The sequence below is a fragment of the Oncorhynchus keta genome, chromosome 9, assembly GCF_023373465.1.
Source record: "Oncorhynchus keta strain PuntledgeMale-10-30-2019 chromosome 9, Oket_V2, whole genome shotgun sequence".
In the NCBI taxonomy this organism is placed as follows: domain Eukaryota; kingdom Metazoa; phylum Chordata; class Actinopteri; order Salmoniformes; family Salmonidae; genus Oncorhynchus; species Oncorhynchus keta.
Window position 1 is genome coordinate 37,833,577 of NC_068429.1, and position 22,500 is coordinate 37,856,076.

Below are 22,500 nucleotides of genomic sequence, written 5' to 3' on the forward strand. Positions count from 1 at the left end.
GGGAGAACTGATAAAGCACCTCAAACCAATGTCATTGTGAGTGTATGAAAGCACCAAATCTCCAATCTAGTCTAGACAAAGTCCAAAGTGGTCTGGTAATTGCGTATGGCTAGGGCCAGATGCATCTGCAGGGACGTTGTCATATAAATACCTTAACAGCCTTACCGGAATACTTATTCAGTTTAAAGTTCATTGCTTGGACACACCTACTGATTTTCTTTATTTTGACTATTTTCTACATTGTAGAATAATAGTGAAGGCATCAAAACTATGAAATAGCACATAAAATGACAAATCACGTTATATCTACAGCAGCTTTGATTGGACTGATCCTGTCAACTTCATACATCAACATCAAAACCTTAGCTAGCAGTCATCATCATGAATCAAGTCAACGATCTACTGGCAAATCCTTTTCAATACTTGTCATATGAAGAGAAATTATGAAGAGAAGTTATAGATAAAACATATCGGTGCTCATCGGCCATTGGACATAAACATTACACAACAAGTTGGGAATCGCAAATTCAACTATGATCGGTTTGGAATGAATCAACTGCAAGCATTGTAAAGAAATCACTAGCCTGGTATTCAGTGGAGTTGATGTATGGTCCAAAGTCTGGGTTTAAGGGTCTCTTTTCCAAGTTTAAAAGGATAAACATTCAACATTGGCCACGGTGTCAAGCCAGCATGATTTCTGCCACTTTCAAAACAACTGGAAACTCGGAACTGGGAAATCTCAGAGTTCAAGACAACTGGGAACTCGGGCAAAAATGAACTCTGACTGGGAAAATACATTTTGAACGGTCATCCAACTCAGAATTCCAAGTCGGGAACTCAGGCCTCTTTCTAGAGCTCCGACCTGAAGATCACTAACGTGATGATTCAACCTTATTTTTTTCCGACTTCCCAGTTGCCTTGAAAGCGCCATAAATCCCAAGAATGCCAGACTTCGATGACAAAAATTTGCCATCGATGGACCGCCGCGCCACCTTCCTGTTCAAGTGAGCACAGGACAACAAGCCGAGTCCAAAAATGTCTAGTATGCTGCTGTATAAATGATGTAATATGCTAATATATTGTAGCTAAGAAAGTAATACTAAGTGAATGTTGTGTCCCTTTTCCCCTAATAATTTAGCCTACTGTTCTGACTTGGTGCTGCACCTGTAGCCTATTAATAAATGGATCACTAGTCACTTTAAATAATGCCACTTTAATAATGTTTACATCTTACATTACTCATATCGCATGTATGTACTGTATTTTTTACCATCTACTGCACCTTGTCAATTCCGCTCGCTCATCGATATACTTATATGTACATATTCTCATTCACCCCTTTAGATTGGTGTGTATTCGGTAGTTGTTGGGGAATTGTTAGATTACTTGTTAGATTTTACTGCACTGCTAGAACTAGAAGCACAAGCATTTCGCTACACTCGCATTAACATCTGCTAACCATGTGCATGTGACCAAAAAAAATCGATTTGATTTGATTTTATAGCCTGTTTTAGAGGAATGTCATTATCGAATATTGAAAGAGCTTTCATTGTCTGCTTATATGCCCACTTTATTCATCCCTCGGTTCTGACTTGGTGTACAGGAAGAATACTGTAATAACAGCCCGTGTTCTGAATTCTGTCCCTGTACATTTCAAAAGTGCTGAACAAATATTTATATTGACGACATCCATCCCAGCTCGCTCATTAATGTCTTAATCGAAATTACGGATTGCCTCTTATCACTCGTCGTCCCCTTATGCCATAGTTTGTACATCTCAATTGTCAGTAGAAGCCACATTTGTTTAAGCAAGTCAACCATATCAGTTGTTTTTTACAAAAGGTCTAAATGAGGCTGAATGAACTGTTTCGCTGCCAGACAAGGCTCCGCTGATAGCCAGGTGTAGCTGTGGTAAGATGTTGGGACTGCTGTTGGGACAGCTTTATGTTGGCCCTAACAGTTTGTGGGCACCGTTTGTCACTGTTATAGTCCAATGAATGTATTGTTTAGTGTTGTGTTGTGGCTCTGCTGGCATGCATCATTTATTTGACTGTCCTATATTAAGAAAACCATTATTTTCGTCACTTTACTCAAACACACATAAAAACAATACTATACACCAACCCACTTTGAGACTGTACCACACTTCCTCCTCCTTCGACAGACCCATAAAGACTCATACCTGAGTTGGGGACGATGAGGTGCCCCCCTAGAGAGTTGAAGGAGCCCAGGGCGGTACAGGAGGGGTCCCTGGTACCGGTACGGAGCAAAGTCTGGGTTTGGGTCCTCCTCCCCATGGTGTCCCCATCCAGCAGGCAACGGGGCAGCTTGGGGGAGAAGTCAGACAGGTCCTCGGAGGGGGTGACCAGACCAGAGGAGTTGTAGACCTTGATCTTCAGGTTGGGCAGGGGGTCCAGGAGGGGGGAGTTGGTCATGGGGATCTTGTCGGCTACGTCGTGGAGGGCGTAGACGGGTCCACGGTACATGGCTGCCGCAGAGGTCAGGTCAGGGGGTGCCGTCAGGATGTCAGCTGGGGACAGGAGAGGACAACGCTGACGTCAGTGGTAAGACTAGGGTGTAAAGGAGAGGTGCAGCCAGACCAACACACCATTAGGACCAGTCAGTATTGACCTGTTAAAGGCCTATAATGCAACCGTTTTTATGTCAATATAAAATCATTTCATGTGTAAACATTGGCCTTCATAATGGATTCCCATTGACGAAAAATAGCTTTTTAGAAAAAAACTTTCTCAAGCAAGACTTTTGCTGGTCTGTCTGGGATCGGTCTAAGTGGGGAGGGGCTAACTGAAAATGTGCTGTTATTGGCAGAGAGGTTTGGAACTCTTTTTGTTATTGGTCTATTAACCAATTTACTGCCTGGTGATGTGAAGCCAAAACGCTCGCCCATGCAAACATGCTGATCCTGTGTAGATTGTACAGGAAATAGCACATTTCTTCACACTTTTACAGTGTTCGTTTTATCAGCTGTTGTTCACCATGATATGAAACATAGGAAAAAACAGACTTTTGACGGTACTGGGCCTTTAAGAGGTTTTGGGTAACATTTATTTTTAGCTTTCGGTTACCTTTTGTTTGCGGGGTTACACGGCTGGAATTCAGCTCTGTCCTGCTTAAACTCTACTAAACTGTGTAGAGTTATGTGTTTACTTGACAGCTCTACACATAAACCGTGTGAAGAGTCCTGTTGCTCAGAGCTCCTAACTATAGCTCTGCAGCACGGTGTGTCATAAGGAACAGATGGCATCATTATATAGCAGTTTACTTAACAGGTACACACATGAATATTCATGATGGGTGTTGAGTGGGCCGGTTACAGTAACAGCCTCTGTGTCTTCACACTGCTCCTATCCTCTCTACCTTACACAGTGTAAGAGAAATTGAAATCATGTAAATATGTATTTACCACTATGGTAAATAGCTAACGGTGCGATTTGAATAGTGAGCCTATTTGGATTCAAGATCAAAATCCACATTGTGTCGTCGTCATGCAGCGTGTTTACCTGAGGGCTGACGACAAGGCACAGGGAGGTAAATGAAACACCTGTAGTGTGGTCTAATGTCTCTCTTTGTCTCTATTTCTCTCTAACGGCCAGGTGCAGGCTGCCATAGCAACCCGAGTTGGTTGATATAAGCTTTAGGGGTCCTTGGAACTGGCATCTCTTTTTATATCCCTCTACCTGTCTCGGAACTGGCATCTCTTTTTATATCCCTCTACCTGTCTCTGAACTGGCATCTCTTTTTATATCCCTCTACCTGTCTCTGAACTGGCATCTCTTTTTATATCCCTCTACCTGTCTCTGAACTGGCATCTCTTTTTATATCCCTCTACCTGTCTCGGAACTGGCATCTCTTTTTATATCCCTCTACCTGTCTCTGAACTGGCATCTCTTTTTATATCCCTCTACCTGTCTCTGAACTGGCATCTCTTTTTATATCCCTCTACCTGTCTCTGAACTGGCATCTCTTTTTATCTCTCTCTCTGTCCATCGCCTGACTTAATCACCCCAGCCTAAATCTAACATCACCCTCTCCACCGAAATATCAAACTGTTCAAGCCACATGCCTCCGTCTCCCTACTTCCCCCAGTCCCAACCTTTTAGCACGGCCTCTGTCCTCAGCCCAGTCAATCCTGTCCTGACCAAATCTAATTACAGTTGAATACACCACACACAGAGAGACGTAATTAAGCCTTAATGATAGCTGCTAGATTGCCCTCCCTCCCTACTTCCTAGTGACCGGCATTCTAATAGAGCCAGTCTCATCACTTCGCCCACACAAACATCCTGGGTAACCTTTCTCTGCTCCCACCTCATCTCATCTGCAGTCAAACACCACCATCTACATTCAGATCATTATCTCTGACACACATCCGCTTTCAGCGTGTCTGAGCCAATTAGGTCTGTCTGTCTGTCTCAGCAGGTTAATGATATGGGCAGAGAAGTCAACTTCCTGGTAGAGACCTCATCATTAACACGTCACACAGACAGGGAGGTTGTGCGACACTCATTTATCACCTGTTATTCTGATACGAAAATACACAAACACACCCCTCCTCCTACCTGTTCGGGCCGTCTTGATGCTGACGGGCTGGAAGCCCCCGTTGAGGGCCGAGGTGTCTATGATGTCAGAGTCAAAGTCGCGGTGGTTCTTCCTGTAGACGAACAGCGCCACGATGACGGAGATGACCAGACACATGATCACAGCGATGACGACGCCAACGTACAGCGCAACGTCATCTGTACTGGGGGCAGCTGGCGGGAGAGAAGAGGAGAGAGAGAGAAAGAGAGAGAGAGAGTCTCTTTAAATATGTAATCACCTCATAGGGTACATTTAACTCCATTAGACACGTGATAGGCAGTTGTATTATCAGTCTTCTAATAAATACTGTCTTCTAATAAAGACAGTATCAGTACCCCAATATCCTGCTCATTGAGTATTTAATAACATCAGTCACTCATCAACATACTATGAATTCATTCTGGTCCATTATATACAATTCCACCTTTGCATCACAGGCCCTTCTAGAAAAAGACATGTGGGTGTTGTTGGAGTATATGCACGGCACATGGAATGTTCAAGGACATAGTGAAATGTCAAACCCGTACTGGTCCAATGTCCTGATAATGACAGTTTAATGTGCCAGGAGTTTAGAGTTGAAATGAAGGGCAGATTAAATAGACAGCATTACAGAGAGCGAGCGAGAGAGAACAGAGAGAGAGAGAGAGAGAGAAAGACAAAGAGTGAGAGAGAGAGGAGAGAGAAAGACAAAGAGAGAGAAAGAAAGAGAGAGAAAGAGTGAGAGAGAGAGAGAGAGAGAGGGGGAAAGAAATCGAGAGGAGAGAGACAGAGAGAGAGAGAGATAGAAAAACGAGAGAGGGAAAGAAATCGAGAAAGAGAGAGTAAGCGAGGAGATAAAGAGAGAGAGCGAGAAAAAGAGAAGAGAGAGAGAGAGAGAGAGAGAGAGAGAGAGAGAGAGAGAGAGAGAGAGAGAGAGAGAAAATAGTGAGAGAGAGAGAGAGAGAGAAAATAGTGAGAGAGAGAGAGAGAGAGAAAAATAGTGAGAGAGAGAGAGAGAGAGAGAGAGAGAGAGAGAGAGAGAGAGAGAGAGAGAGAGAAAATAGTGAGAGAGAGAGAGAGAGAGAGAGAGAGAGAGAGAGAGAAAATAGTGAGAGAGAGAGAGAGAGAGAGAGAAATAGTGAGAGAGAGAGAGAGAAAATAGTGAGAGAGAGAGAGAGAGAGAAAATAGTGAGAGAGAGAGAGAGAGAGAGAAAAGAGAGAGAGAGAGAGAGAGAGAGAGAGAGAGAGAGAGAGAGAGAGAGAGAGAGAGAGAGAGAGAGAGAGAGAGAGAGAGAGAGAGAGAGAGAGAGAGAGAGAGAGAGAGAGAGAGAGAGAGAGAGAGAAAGAAAGAGACTATAGAGGGGTGGGATATTGTATGACATGCATGAAAGCATTCCCCGTACCATGGTATACATTACCATTAGCTCTAAATAACACAGTCACTAGAGTACAGTAATAGCATAGATCAATGACACATCTGTGAAGCATAGGTTGTAACAAGCAGATCAAAACCCTGGTTCAAAAAGATATGTTGGTCAGCTGTTAATTACAGGGACCTGTGATTGAGTACATACACTAACATTCCTCTATTTCTCCAGCTTTGTTCTCTCATTTCTCTGATAAGATCTAGAAATATATTTCTCCTTTCATCTCTCCCTCCCAGAGCTTTTCTTCCAGCTGGGGAATGGGTGATTTTAAGAGCAGAGGTTTGGTTCTGTTCGTTCTAATGGCTGTGTGTGGAACCCAGACTGTAATGACAAGCCATCATTATAGTGGGACAGTTGAAGATGGATGGCCTTGGAAACAGTGTCAAAGCCTTTTGTGATGTTGGTAATTGTAAAGAATATCCGTCACTGTCAAAAAACTGACATGCGAAAAATAGAGCCTTCTTTACAGGTGTCTAAATGCCACTGGAAAAGTGTGTGTGTGTGTGTGCGGGGGAGTGTGTGAGAGAGAGGGAGAAAGACAGAGAAAGTTAGAGGAGGGGGAGAGAGAGGGACAAAGAGGGAGCGAGAGACAGAGGGGAGAAAAAACAGTAAGAGAGAGGCGAGAGAGAGAAAGAGAGAAAGAAAGACAGACAGAGGAGAGCAGAGAGAGGAGAGAGAGAGAACAAAGGATTTCAAGCCGTGTATGGTGAGATGTCGTGAGGGAAAAATCAACACTAGTAGATGGGAGTCCATAAATTATCAGTAATCAAAAGAGAACATCATGGTACAAAGGCTCAGATCAAAGAGCCATTGATGGCTTCATACTGTATGACTGGAAAATGGATTCCAAATGCTGTTGATCAATGGTGTACCAGTAGATGGCAGTATTAACCACTACTCCAGTCCCCACAGCCATAAATCACTAACCGGTATGAACGTTGGACCATTTGCGTATATTAGCCTGATGTCTTTAAGTGATGCAGATGGCACTCAATCTGAGTCCTCTATTTTCACATGCAGGGGTGGGAGGCAGAGGGGGCAAGAGGGAGTACTTAGGCAGCAGAAGAAATGTTCTGGGAGAACGGAAAAGTATGGCAAATGGAAATATGCGCTGTAGGCTATTTCTCGCATTACGTGCGCTGTGCCGTTCTGTCGAAGGGTATAGGATGTCAGTGTTGTTGTCTACAGTATCATAGTGCAGTGCTGCTGTCGAGTTTAGTCTTTCTACTGTCTGTTTGAGTGTAGTCATCCTCAGCTGGTTGGGCGTTCGTTCAGACAATGTTTAAAGGCACTAATCAGCGTCCAGGATCAAAGCAGTGCTGCCCGCTGCCCTTCACACACACAGTGTAATGATGGTGAGCCAACACATTAATATCCTGAACGCAGCCCTGCCCCAGAGAAGAGCAGCCTTTTGACCCCGACATCATCTGAGTTGACCCAGCCTTGACCCTGACATTATTTGTATTTTTGCACTGTCTCTATGCACACTCACAGGACTCTACACACTCATGCACTCCAACACACACACACACACACACACACACACACACACACACACACACACACACACACACACACACACACACACACACACACACACACACACACACACACACACAACACACATCATAATACACTGCTGCTATTCTGTTTATCATATATCCTGATGCCTAGTCGCCTTCCCCCTATACATATCTACCTCCATCACTCCAGTATCCCTGTCGCCTTACCCCTATACATATCTCCCCCCATCACTCCAGTATCCCTGTCCCCTTACCCCTATACATATCTACCTCCATCACTCCAGTATCCCTGTCCCCTTACCCCTATACATATCTAGCTCCATCACTCCAGTATCCCTGTCACCTTACCCCTATACATATCTACCTCTATCACTCCAGTATCCCTGTCACCTTACCCCTATACATATCTACATATCTAGTATCCCTGTCACCATCACTATCTACCCAGTATCCCTGTCACCTTACCCCTATACATATCTACCTCCATCACTCCAGTATCCCTGTCACCTTACCCCTATACATATCTACCTCCATCACTCCAGTATCCCTGTCACCTTACCCCTATACATATCTACCTCCATCACTCCAGTATCCCTGTCACCTTACCCCTATACATATCTACCTCCATCACTCCAGTATCCCTGTCCCCTTACCCCTATACATATCTACCTCTATCACTCCAGTATCCCTGTCGCCTTCCCCCTATACATATCTACCTCCATCACTCCAGTATCCCTGTCACCTTACCCCTATACATATCTACCTCTATCACTCCAGTATCCCTGTCGCCTTCCCCCTATACATATCTACCTCTATCACTCCAGTATCCCTGTCACCTTACCCCTATACATATCTACCTCCATCACTCCAGTATCCCTGTCACCTTACCCCTATACATATCTACCTCCATCACTCCAGTATCCCTGTCCCCTTACCCCTATACATATCTACCTCTATCACTCCAGTATCCCTGTCGCCTTCCCCCTATACATATCTACCTCCATCACTCCAGTATCCCTGTCCCCTTACCCCTATACATATCTACCTCCATCACTCCAGTATCCCTGTCACCTTACCCCTATACATATCTACCTCTATCACTCCAGTATCCCTGTCGCCTTACCCCTATACATATCTACCTCCATCACTCCAGTATCCCTGTCTTACCCCTATACATATCTACCTCCATCACTCCAGTATCCCCCTATACATATCTACCTCTATCACTCCAGTATCCCTGTCGCCTTCCCCCTATACATATCTACCTCCATCAATCCAGTATCCCTGTCGCCTTACCCCTATACATATCTACCCCCATCACTCCAGTATCCCTGTCACCTTCCCCCTATACATATCTACCTCCATCACTCCAGTATCCCTGTCCCCTTACCTCTATACATATCTACTATCACTCCAGTATCCCTGTCCCCTATACATATTTACCTCTATCACTCCAGTATCCCTGTCACCTTCCCCCTATACATACCTTCCTCTATCACTCCAGTATCCCTGTCGCCTTCCCCCTATACATATCTACCTCCATCACTCCAGTATCCCTGTCACCTTACCCCTATACATATCTACTTCCATCACTCCAGTATCCCTGTCCCCTTACCCCTATACATATCTACCTCCATCACTCCAGTATCCCTGTCGCCTTCCCCCTATACATATCTACCTCCATCACTCCAGTATCCCTGTCCCCTTACCCCTATACATATCTACTTCCATCACTCCAGTATCCCTGTCCCCTTACCCCTATACATATCTACCTCCATCACTCCAGTATCCCTGTCCCCTTCCCCCTATACATATCTACCTCCATCACTCCAGTATCCCTGTCGCCTTCCCCCTATACATATCTACCCCCATCACTCCAGTATCCCTGTCACCTTCCCCTATACATATCTACCCCCATCACTCCAGTATCCCTGTCACCTTCCCCCTATACATATCTACCTCCATCACTCCAGTATCCCTGTCCCTTACCTCTATACATATCTACTTCTATCACTCCAGTATCCCTGTCCCCTATATATATTTACCTCTATCACTCCAGTATCCCTGTCACCTTCCCCCTATACATACCTTCCTCTATCACTCCAGTATCCCTGTCGCCTTCCCCTATACATATCTACCTCCATCACTCCAGTATCCCTGTCCCCTTACCCCTATACATATCTACCTCCATCACTCCAGTATCCCTGTCACCTTCCCCCTATACATATCTACCCCCATCACTCCAGTATCCCTGTCCCCTTACCCCTATACATATCTACCTCCATCACTCCAGTATCCCTGTCCCCTTACCCCTATACATATCTACCTCCATCACTCCAGTATCCCTGTCACCTTCCCCCTATACATATCTACTTCTATCACTCCACTATCCCTGTCACCTTCCCCCTATACATATCTACCTCTATCACTCCAGTATCCCTGTCCCCTTACCCCTATACATATCTACTTCTATCACTCCAGTATCCCTGTCACCTTCCCCTATACATATCTACTTCTATCACTCCAGTATCCCTGTCACCTTCCCCCTATACATATCTACCTCACATTTAACATTTAAGTCATTTAGCAGACGCTCTTATCCAGAGCGACTTACAAATTGGTGCATTCACCTTATGACATCCAGTGGAACAGCCACTTTACAATAGTGCATCTAAATCTACCTCCATCTACTCCAGTATCCCTGTCCCCTTACCCCTATACATATCTACCTCCATCACTCCAGTATCCCTGTCACCTTCCCCCTATACATATCTACCTCCATCATTCCAGTATCCCTGTCACCTTCCCCCTATACATATCTACCTCCATCACTCCAGTATCCCTGTCACCTTCCCCTATACATACCTTCCTCTATCACTCCAGTATCCCTGTCCCCTTACCCCTATACATATCTACCTCCACCACTCCAGTATCCCTGTCACCTTCCCCCTATACATATCTACCCCCATCACTCCAGTATCCCTGTCCCCTTACCCCTATACATATCTACCTCCATCACTCCAGTATCCCTGTCACCTTACCCCTATATATATCTACCTCCATCACTCCAGTATCCCTGTCACCTTACCCCTATACATATCTACCTCTATCACTCCAGTATCCCTGTCACCTTACCCCTATACATATCTACCTCCATCACTCCAGTATCCCTGTCACCTTACCCCTATACATATCTACCTCCATCACTCCAGTATCCCTGTCCCCTTACCCCTATACATATCTACCTCTATCACTCCAGTATCCCTGTCGCCTTCCCCCTATACATATCTACCTCCATCACTCCAGTATCCCTGTCACCTTACCCCTATACATATCTACCTCTATCACTCCAGTATCCCTGTCGCCTTCCCCCTATACATATCTACCTCTATCACTCCAGTATCCCTGTCACCTTACCCCTATACATATCTACCTCCATCACTCCAGTATCCCTGTCACCTTACCCCTATACATATCTACCTCCATCACTCCAGTATCCCTGTCCCCTTACCCCTATACATATCTACCTCTATCACTCCAGTATCCCTGTCGCCTTCCCCCTATACATATCTACCTCCATCACTCCAGTATCCCTGTCCCCTTACCCCTATACATATCTACCTCCATCACTCCAGTATCCCTGTCACCTTACCCCTATACATATCTACCTCTATCACTCCAGTATCCCTGTCGCCTTCCCCCTATACATATCTACCTCCATCACTCCAGTATCCCTGTCGCCTTACCCCTATACATATCTACCTCTATCACTCCAGTATCCCTGTCGCCTTCCCCCTATACATATCTACCTCCATCAATCCAGTATCCCTGTCGCCTTACCCCTATACATATCTACCCCCATCACTCCAGTATCCCTGTCACCTTCCCCCTATACATATCTACCTCCATCACTCCAGTATCCCTGTCCCCTTACCTCTATACATATCTACTATCACTCCAGTATCCCTGTCCCCTATACATATTTACCTCTATCACTCCAGTATCCCTGTCACCTTCCCCCTATACATACCTTCCTCTATCACTCCAGTATCCCTGTCGCCTTCCCCCTATACATATCTACCTCCATCACTCCAGTATCCCTGTCACCTTACCCCTATACATATCTACTTCCATCACTCCAGTATCCCTGTCCCCTTACCCCTATACATATCTACCTCCATCACTCCAGTATCCCTGTCGCCTTCCCCCTATACATATCTACCTCCATCACTCCAGTATCCCTGTCCCCTTACCCCTATACATATCTACTTCCATCACTCCAGTATCCCTGTCCCCTTACCCCTATACATATCTACCTCCATCACTCCAGTATCCCTGTCCCCTTCCCCCTATACATATCTACCTCCATCACTCCAGTATCCCTGTCGCCTTCCCCCTATACATATCTACCCCCATCACTCCAGTATCCCTGTCACCTTCCCCCTATACATATCTACCCCCATCACTCCAGTATCCCTGTCACCTTCCCCCTATACATATCTACCTCCATCACTCCAGTATCCCTGTCCCCTTACCTCTATACATATCTACTTCTATCACTCCAGTATCCCTGTCCCCTATATATATTTACCTCTATCACTCCAGTATCCCTGTCACCTTCCCCCTATACATACCTTCCTCTATCACTCCAGTATCCCTGTCGCCTTCCCCCTATACATATCTACCTCCATCACTCCAGTATCCCTGTCCCCTTACCCCTATACATATCTACCTCCATCACTCCAGTATCCCTGTCACCTTCCCCCTATACATATCTACCCCCATCACTCCAGTATCCCTGTCCCCTTACCCCTATACATATCTACCTCCATCACTCCAGTATCCCTGTCCCCTTACCCCTATACATATCTACCTCCATCACTCCAGTATCCCTGTCACCTTCCCCCTATACATATCTACTTCTATCACTCCACTATCCCTGTCACCTTCCCCCTATACATATCTACCTCTATCACTCCAGTATCCCTGTCCCCTTACCCCTATACATATCTACTTCTATCACTCCAGTATCCCTGTCACCTTCCCCCTATACATATCTACTTCTATCACTCCAGTATCCCTGTCACCTTCCCCCTATACATATCTACCTCACATTTAACATTTAAGTCATTTAGCAGACGCTCTTATCCAGAGCGACTTACAAATTGGTGCATTCACCTTATGACATCCAGTGGAACAGCCACTTTACAATAGTGCATCTAAATCTACCTCCATCTACTCCAGTATCCCTGTCCCCTTACCCCTATACATATCTACCTCCATCACTCCAGTATCCCTGTCACCTTCCCCCTATACATATCTACCTCCATCATTCCAGTATCCCTGTCACCTTCCCCCTATACATATCTACCTCCATCACTCCAGTATCCCTGTCACCTTCCCCTATACATACCTTCCTCTATCACTCCAGTATCCCTGTCCCCTTACCCCTATACATATCTACCTCCACCACTCCAGTATCCCTGTCACCTTCCCCCTATACATATCTACCTCACATTTAACATTTAAGTCATTTAGCAGACGCTCTTATCCAGAGCGACTTACAAATTGGTGCATTCACCTTATGACATCCAGTGGAACAGCCACTTTACAATAGTGCATCTAAATCTACCCCCATCACTCCAGTATCCCTGTCACCTTCCCCTATACATATCTACCTCTATCACTCCAGTATCCCTGTCCCCTTCCCCCTATACATATCTTCCTCCATCACTCCAGTATCCCTGTCCCCTTCCCCCTATACATATCTACCTCCATCACTCCAGTATCCCTGTCCCCTTACCCCTATACATATCTACCTCCATCACTCCAGTATCCCTGTCACCTTCCCCCTATACATATCTACCTCTATCACTCCAGTATCCCTGTCCCCTTCCCCCTATACATATCTACCTCCATCACTCCAGTATCCCTGTCCCCTTACCCCTATACATATCTACCTCCATCACTCCAGTATCCCTGTCACCTTCCCCCTATACATATCTACCTCTATCACTCCAGTATCCCTGTCCCCTTACCCCTATACATATCTACCTCCATCACTCCAGTATCCCTGTCCCCTTACCCCTATACATATCTACCTCCATCACTCCAGTATCCCTGTCACCTTCCCCCTATACATATCTACCCCCATCACTCCAGTATCCCTGTCCCCTTACCCCTATACATATCTACCTCCATCACTCCAGTATCCCTGTCCCCTTACCCCTATACATATCTACCTCCATCACTCCAGTATCCCTGTCACCTTCCCCCTATACATATCTACCTCCATCACTCCAGTATCCCTGTCCCCTTACCCCTATACATATCTACCTCCATCACTCCAGTATCCCTGTCCCCTTACCCCTATACATATCTACCCCCATCACTCCAGTATCCCTGTCCCCTTACCCCTATACATATCTACCTCCATCACTCCAGTATCCCTGTCCCCTTACCCCTATACATATCTACCCCCATCACTCCAGTATCCCTGTCCCCTTACCCCTATACATATCTACCTCCATCACTCCAGTATCCCTGTCACCTTCCCCTATACATATCTACCTCCATCACTCCAGTATCCCTGTCACCTTCCCCTATACATATCTACCTCTATCACTCCAGTATCCCTGTCCCCTTCCCCCTATACATATCTACCTCCATCACTCCAGTATCCCTGTCCCCTTACCCCTATACATATCTACCTCCATCACTCCAGTATCCCTGTCACCTTCCCCCTATACATATCTACCTCTATCACTCCAGTATCCCTGTCCCCTTACCCCTATACATATCTACCTCCATCACTCCAGTATCCCTGTCCCCTTACCCCTATACATATCTACCTCCATCACTCCAGTATCCCTGTCACCTTCCTCCTATACATATCTACCTCCATCACTCCAGTATCCCTGTCCCCTTACCCCTATACATATCTACCTCCATCACTCCAGTATCCCTGTCCCCTTACCCCTATACATATCTACCCCCATCACTCCAGTATCCCTGTCCCCTTACCCCTATACATATCTACCTCCATCACTCCAGTATCCCTGTCCCCTTACCCCTATACATATCTACCCCCATCACTCCAGTATCCCTGTCCCCTTACCCCTATACATATCTACCTCCATCACTCCAGTATCCCTGTCACCTTCCCCTATACATATCTACCTCCATCACTCCAGTATCCCTGTCCCCTTACCCCTATACATATCTACCTCCATCACTCCAGTATCCCTGTCACCTTCCCCTATACATATCTACCTCCATCACTCCAGTATCCCTGTCACCTTCCCCTATACATATCTACCTCCATCACTCCAGTATCCCTGTCCCCTTACCCCTATACATATCTACCTCCATCACTCCAGTATCCCTGTCACCTTCCCCTATACATATCTACCCCCATCACTCCATATCCCTGCACATTGTAAATTTGATACTGGAACTGACCCTGTATATAGTATGCTTACTTACTTACTTTATCGTGTTCTTCTTATTTTTATTTCTCGTGTGTTTTCGTTATACCTTATGTTATGTTTAGCACTACATCGATATCGAATACAATTACTGAATTGTTGTGTTTAGAGCTGGCGAGAAAGGCGTTTCACTGTACGTGTGTACGTGACATTAAAACCTGAAACCTGAATCAGACGGGCTCGCTATTTAAAGGGAAACGCTTAAGCTTTTAGTGGCCATTTCACAAATAACATCTTGGGTTAGGAAGGTTATGTATTTGCCATAAGTGTATTTGCTTAAAACGCCACAATACAATAACAGATCATGCTACTTTGGTTGAAGGTTTATGAATATGGCAACAATATGGCAGATGCCGTGTGGGGATTCAGTACGCAGGCATTTCAAAACATTCACTTCTTTCAACCCCTATCAGCTCCCCCTATACAGCCCTCAGTATACCCCTTGTCTGAACATAGACATCACATTAAAGACAGCAGATTCTCCACAGATACATATGTTAGGCCACTAATCCCCACTCTGTCACGCAGCAGAGGAGAGAACAAAACCGGCAGAAGTCTGAAAATGCCATTTCACTGTACTCCCTTTGCCAACCTCCCCTGTAGTTATTTAGCATATATCCCCACCTTCGAGGAATCTCATATTCGTGCTTTGATGATAGAAGGCAGCAACCTGCTAAGTGCGAGCATTAAAATGTATCACTTAGATTAATACATCCCTTTGAACACGAGCAACTGTCGGAAAAGGAGAAAAATCAAACACTTCATTTTCTACGTAGAGGCGGAGCCCGAGAAAGAGGTAAAAGAGAGAGCGAGAGCAGACATAGAGGTGTAACATTTCAGGCAGACTCGGTGCCTCAGTCTTGGATGGACTCAACTAATAAATCAAAAAATGGACAACCTGACCAGAGAGGTCTAGGATCTTTAACAGTTTGCAGTTCTCCCACAGAGAGGTGGATGTCCTGAAAGAGACTGGTAGCCAGATGACAACAAACTGTGAATCCAAGCGAGACGGCATAAGCACTGTCTGTGAATCATCATTACAGATGACTGGGGAAACAGAGAGACACAATCCAGGACGAGTAACATGGTTGTGGATGGCATAGAGTCTTCACAAGAGACCTGGATGGAGTCTGAGGAGAAAGTCTGAGGAAAAATGTTCACTGAAAAGCTGCAGGTCAGAGGAAGATTGAGGTGGAGCGCGCCCACAGGTCTGGAAAACCTGCAACCAACCCAGATGACACACCCAGGCTAATAGTGGTCAAGTTCCTAAGGTTTAAGAACAAGATGGCTGTTCTGGAGAGAGCCAAGAACTTGAGAGGAACCAACATCTTCCTTAATGAGGACGACTCGAAAGTTTTACACCAGAGGCGGAAATAACTTATCCCAGCCATGAAAGCTGCCAGAGAGCGTGGGGACATTGCTTACATCCACTACAACAGGCTCATTGAGTGAGAGAGCCTAGCTTCCGGGAGTGAGAGAGCCTAGCTTCCGGGAGTGAGAGAACCTAGCTTCCGGGAGTGAGAGAGCCTAGCTTCCGGGAGTGAGAGAGCCTAGTTTCCGGGAGTGAGAGAGCCTAGTTTCCGGGAGTGAGAGAGCCTAGCTTCCGGGAGTGAGAGAGCCTAGCTTCCGGGAGTGAGAGAGCCTAGCTTCCGGGAGTGAGAGAGCCTAGTTTCCGGGAGTGAGAGAACCCAAACACACACATACACTAACAAGTGCCTGATTGACTGACTCTATTAGCCCGAACAATGTCCTTGCCAACCATTGTGTGTTTATTTTTTGTTTTTCTTCATATTATGTCCATCTCCGATACCCACGAAAGAGTTTAAAATAGCATATCTTAATATACACGAGTGTACAAAGCATTCAGAACACTCTTTCCTAACTCTTTCCATGACATACAGTGCATTAGGAAAAGTATTCAAACCCCTTGACTTTTTCCACATTTTGTTACATTACAGCCTTGTACCCCATAAAACACAATACCTCATAATGACAAAGTAAAAACAGGTTTTAAGAAATGTTTGCAAATAAAAAAATTAAAAAGTATTACATAAGTATTCAGACCATTTGCTAAGAGACTCGAAATTGAGCTCTGGTGCATCCTGTTTTCCATTGATCATCCTTGAGATGTTTCTACAACTTGATTGGAGTCCACCTGTGGTAAATTCAATTGATTGGACATGATTTAGAAAGATACACACCCATCTATACAAGGTCCCACAGTTGACAGTGCATGTCAGAGCAAAAACCGAGCAATGAAGTCGAAGGAATTGTCCGTGGACATCCGAGACAGGATTGTGTCAAGGCACAGATCTGGGGAAGGGTACCAAAACATTTCTGCAGCATTGAAGGTCTCGAAGAACACATTGGCCTCCATCATTCTTAAATGGAAGAAGCAAGGAACCACCAAGACTCTTCCTAGAGCTGGCTGCCCGTCCGAAATTGTGGGGAGAAGGGCCTTGGTCAGGGAGATGATCAAGAACCTGATGGTCACTCTGACAGAGCTCCTGAGTTCCTCTGTGGAGATGGGTGAACCTTACAGAAGGACTCCACCAATCAGGCCTTTATGGTAGAGTGGCCAGACGGAAGCCACTACTCAGTAAAAGGCACATGACAGCCCGCTTGGAGTTTGCCAAAAGGCACCTAAAGGACACTCCGAGCATGAGAAACAAGATTGAAACCAAGATTGAACTCTTTGGCCTGAATGCCAAGTGTCACGTCTGGAGGAAACCTGGCACCATACCTACGGTGAAGGATGGTGGTGGCAGCATCATGCTGTGGAGATGTGTTTCAGCAGCAGGGACTGGGAGACTAGTCAGGATTGAGGGAAAGATGAATGGATAAAAGTACAGAGAGATCATTGATGGAAACCTGCTTCAAAACACTCTGGACCTCAGACTGGGGTGAAGATTCACCTTCCAGCAGGACAACGACCCTGAGCACACAGCCAAGACAAGGCAGGAGAGGCTTCAGGACAACTCTTTGAAAGTCCTTGAGTGGCCCAGCCAGATCCTGGACATCCAACCTGACAGAGCTTGAGAGGATCTACAGAGAAGTATGGGAGAAACCCCCCAAATACAGGTGTGCTAAGCTTGTAGCGTCATACCCAAGAAAACTCAACGTTGTAATCGCTGCCAAAGGTGCTTCAACAAAGTACAAAGAGTAAAGGTTCTGAATACTTACGTAAATGTGATATTTCAGTTTATTATTAATACATTTGCAAACATTTCTGAAAACCTATTTTGGCTTTTTTATTAATGTGTGTAGATTCAATTTTTTTCTACCATTTTCGAATAAGGCTGTAACGTAACAAAATGTGGAAAAGGTCAAGGGGTATGCATTTTTTCAGAATGCACTGTAGACTGACCTGGTGAATCCAGGTGAAAGCTATGATTCTTTATTGATGTCACTTGTTAAATCTACTTCAATCAGTGTAGATGAAGGGAAGGAGACAGGTTAAAGAAGGATTTCCAAGCCTTGAGACAATTGAGACATGGACTTTGTATGTGTGCCATTCAGAGGGTGAATGGGCAAGACAAAAGGGTATGGTAGCCAGGCACACCCGTTTGAGTGTGTCAAGAACTGCAACGTTGCTGGGTTTTTCACACTCAACAGTTTCCCATGAGTATCAAGAATGGTTCACCACCCAAAGGACATCCAGCCAATTTGACACAACTGTGGGAAGCATTGGGGTCAACATGGGCTAGTGTCCCTGTGGAACGCCTTCGACACCTTGTAGAGCCCATGCCCGTGTGAATTATGGCTGTTCTGAGGGCAAATGGGATGCAACTGAATATTATGTTAATATTAACGTTTCACCCAGTGTATGTAGCCTTAGAAATAAGATTCATGAAATCAATAACTTGCTAAGATCAGATAACATTAATATACTGTCCATCTTTGAGACTCAGAGAATTCCTTTGATTATACAGCAGTAGCAATGCAGGGATATAAGATCCACAGAAGAGACAGGAATGCCTATGGGGGAGGTGTTGCTGCATATATTCAGAGCCATATTCCTGTAAAGCTTGGAGAGGATCTTATGTCTAATGCTGGTGAAGTGTTGTGGTTGCAGGTTCACCTGCCTCATCTAAAGCCTATTATTTTGGGGTGATGTTCGAGGCCACCAACTGTTAACATTCATTATCTGGATATGTGTCCAATGCTTGATACATTGTTTGATTTTAACAGAGAGTTGAATTGTTCATGAAGCTGTCCACTCGAGAGGAAGCTACTCATTATAACCAGTGTCTGTAATCTAGTTCAGGTTATTAATCAACCTACCAGGCTATATACAAACAGTACAGGAACTATATCATCCATGTGTATTGATCACATTTTCACCAATGCTGTAGAGCTCTGCTCTGAAGCTGTATCCATACATATTGGATGTACTGGCCATAATATAGTGTCCATAGAAAAGCCAAAGTTCCAAAGGCTGGGCCTAAAATAGTGTATAAGAGATCATACAAAGCTTTCGCCCTGACCTTAGATACTTTTTTATGTCTCTATTTTGGTTTGGTCAGGGCATGAGTTGGGGTGGGCATTCTATGTTTTGTGTTCTATGTTTTCTATTTCTGTGTGTTTGGCCAGGTGTGGTTCTCAATCAGAGGCAGCTGTCTATCGTTGTCTCTGATTGAGAACCATACTTAGGTAGCCTTTTCCCACCTGTGTTTTGTGGGTAGTTATTTTCTGTTTTTGTGTCTGCACCAGACAGAACGGTTTCAGTTCGTTCGTTCTCTTTGTTGTTTTTGTATTTCAGTGTTCAGTTCTATTAAAATATCATGAACTCTTACCACGCTGAGCTTTGGTCCACTTCTTCAAACAGCCATTACACAATGTTAAATATAGAAAAATATCTGTTGGTTTGATATGTGTAATGTGGAGCACCCAGATGCTGCACTTGATGCATTTATGAAATAGTTTCTTCCAGTTATTTATAAGCATGCAACTATTACGAAACGGACTGTTACAACTGTTAAGGCTCCATGGATTGATGAGGAATTGAAAAGATGTATTGTTGAGAGGGACGAGGCAAAAGGAGTGAGGAATAAGCCTGGTGGCACATCTGATTGGTAAATGTACTGTAAATTGAGAAATGTGACTCAACTGAACAAAAACAAATGGTATTAAAAAACCAATATAAATTACATAAAGAATGATGTGAAAAAGCTTTAGGTTTTCTTTAATGGAATGTTAAACATGTAAAGTATGGTGCACCGCAGGGAAGCTCTCTTGGTACTCTTTTCTATTTTTAACAATGATCTGCCACTGGCATTAAACAAAACCTGTGTATGTATTTAGTGAAATCAATGCAGCCCTAAACAGAGTTTGTCAGTTTTAGAATGGCTTGCTGGTAATAACCTAGTCCTGAACATCTCTCAAACTAAGAGCATTGTATATGTTACAAATCATTCACTAAATTCTAGACAGCTGAATCTGATGATGAATAATGTGGCTGTTGAGCAAGTTGAGGAGGTCACATCACTTTGTGTTACCTTGAAATGTAAACTGTCATGGTTGATTCAATGGTTATAAAGACGCGGCACTGACACACATACTTACCCCACCAGAAATGCCACCAGGGGTCTTTTCACAGTCCCCAAATCCAGAACCAATTAAAAAAACCTACAGTATTATATAGAGCCATGATTGCATGGAACTCCCTTCCATCAAAGATTACTAAAGTGATCAGCAAACAGATAAAGCAACAACACCTCTCCCCTATTTGACATAGATATTATGTGTATATACTGATATGTACCGTGTGCCGTTTTACATTTATGTAATTCTGTCCTTGAACTGTTCTTGTCTATTAACATAATGTATTATTTAATGTTTCATGTTTTGTGTGGACCCCAGGAAGAGTAGCTGCTGCTATCGTAACAGCTAATGGGGATCCTAATAAAATACCAAATCCCTGTGGACTGGGGTAAGACAGTGGCAGGCTGGCAGCGTAGAGACAATGAGCACCAACATGATAGAAGTGCACTACCAGCCAAGGGTAAGAGGGCCAGTCAGGGTGAAAACAGATAGTCAATCAGCCAAGGTACGCGATACGAGAGAGAGCAGAGAGACAGAAAGGTAGAGAGGGGGAGCTACCACAGGAGGCTAGGGGGAGTGAAAGAAGGAGGGTGAGGCATGGCAGGGTACAGGGCAGTGATTATGGAGGACAATTGGAAATAAGGTTGACACTTTATTTGACAGGGTATATATAAGGTCTTTATGCACTGTCATCTGACCAAATAACTATGTAAAAGCATCATTGCGAATCGGAAGGTGGAGCAATGTTTGCAAATGCCTGGTTGCTAGATGCTTGTTATGCAGATACTGTAAAGACCTCATGCATATACCTCGCCATTAAAGTGTGTCTCGTGAAAAAAAGAAGAATAAAGGAATGGATACATAAATAAAAACAATAACTCACATGGATATCCCAAATCAATCTTGTCTTTGTTGAATTCAGAGGACTTCTGATAAAAGGAACCTTGGGGAGAGGAGGGAGAGGAGGGAGAGGGGGAGGAGGTGGGACGGGAGGATGAAAATCAAATTTAAAATAAACCGAAAAACAAACAATGCAACAGAGAAGGCATGAGGAATGATGGCACAGGGAAACAATCTCTCTTGATTTGGACGCTCCCCTCTCCTCTCTCAGTCTCTATGGGCCGTGTGTGGAGAGAGGGATGAGAGGAGCAGGGGCGTTGGAGGAGAGGAAGAGAGGAGGAGGGCCTGTGGGGAAGTGGTGTTATCCATCAGCTGCATAGGTTTAGTGCTCTTTAGCAGCACTAGGGAATGGCTGTGGGGAGAGGAGGAGAGGAGGAATGGAGAGGAGGAGAGGAGGAGGGGAGGAGGAGAGGAGGAATGGAGAGGAGGATGGGAGGAGGAGCTAGCTGAGGCTGATAGACAGCAGGAGAATGGCAGGGTCAATAGCACCGACAGCGCTGCATCTGTCACAGCTGGGCTGGGAATCACCTCCCACATTAGAGGTGAGGGGTAGAGGGATGGTCGAGCTGTATGAGGGAAGGTCAAAATGGAAATGACTGAACACACCACACATATCCCTACTGTGTTGACACTTACTGTGCTTTAAAGGCCTAAACCCAACGTCACAAAAACAATCAACACCCCAGAGAACGCACACTAAACACACACAGACACGTTTCCAGGAACACACACAGTCACACGCATCACTCCATCACCTGGGACATACACAAACAGACAAACAATGAGCTCCTGATGGAGAGGAAGAGGGGGGATAGGTAGACAAGTCAATGGACAGTCAAATCTATAGTGTGATAGATGGGGCGAGTGTGTACATGTAATCAGACTGAGGAGACCGAGACAGAGAGCCGGGGGAGTTGACTGTCAGAACAGGCCTAAATGATGGGACCTCCGGACCCATCCTGCTTAGTTATATTCATGCTGAGTGAGTCTGTTGCCACTGTAAAAAAAACCTGCTTTAGCTAGAGCTTCCTAAAGGAAACC

General features: G+C 44.9%; 1 protein-coding gene across 2 annotated transcripts in view; it reads right to left on the reverse strand.

Annotated features, from left to right (window-relative positions):
* The window catches only part of unc5cb (unc-5 netrin receptor Cb), a 214,527-nt gene that overhangs the window by 14,323 nt on the left and 177,704 nt on the right, over positions 1–22,500 (reverse strand). Inside the window, exons 8-10 of one of the 2 annotated variants that reach the window (XM_052525802.1) lie at positions 21,443–21,502; positions 4,581–4,772; positions 2,183–2,530 (exon numbers count right to left, since the gene is read on the reverse strand). In XM_052525802.1, coding sequence (XP_052381762.1) covers positions 2,183–2,530; positions 4,581–4,772; positions 21,443–21,502 — 600 coding nt within the window. The remainder of the gene's footprint in view (positions 1–2,182; positions 2,531–4,580; positions 4,773–21,442; positions 21,503–22,500) is intronic. The other variant, XM_052525803.1, reaches the window with a different exon arrangement.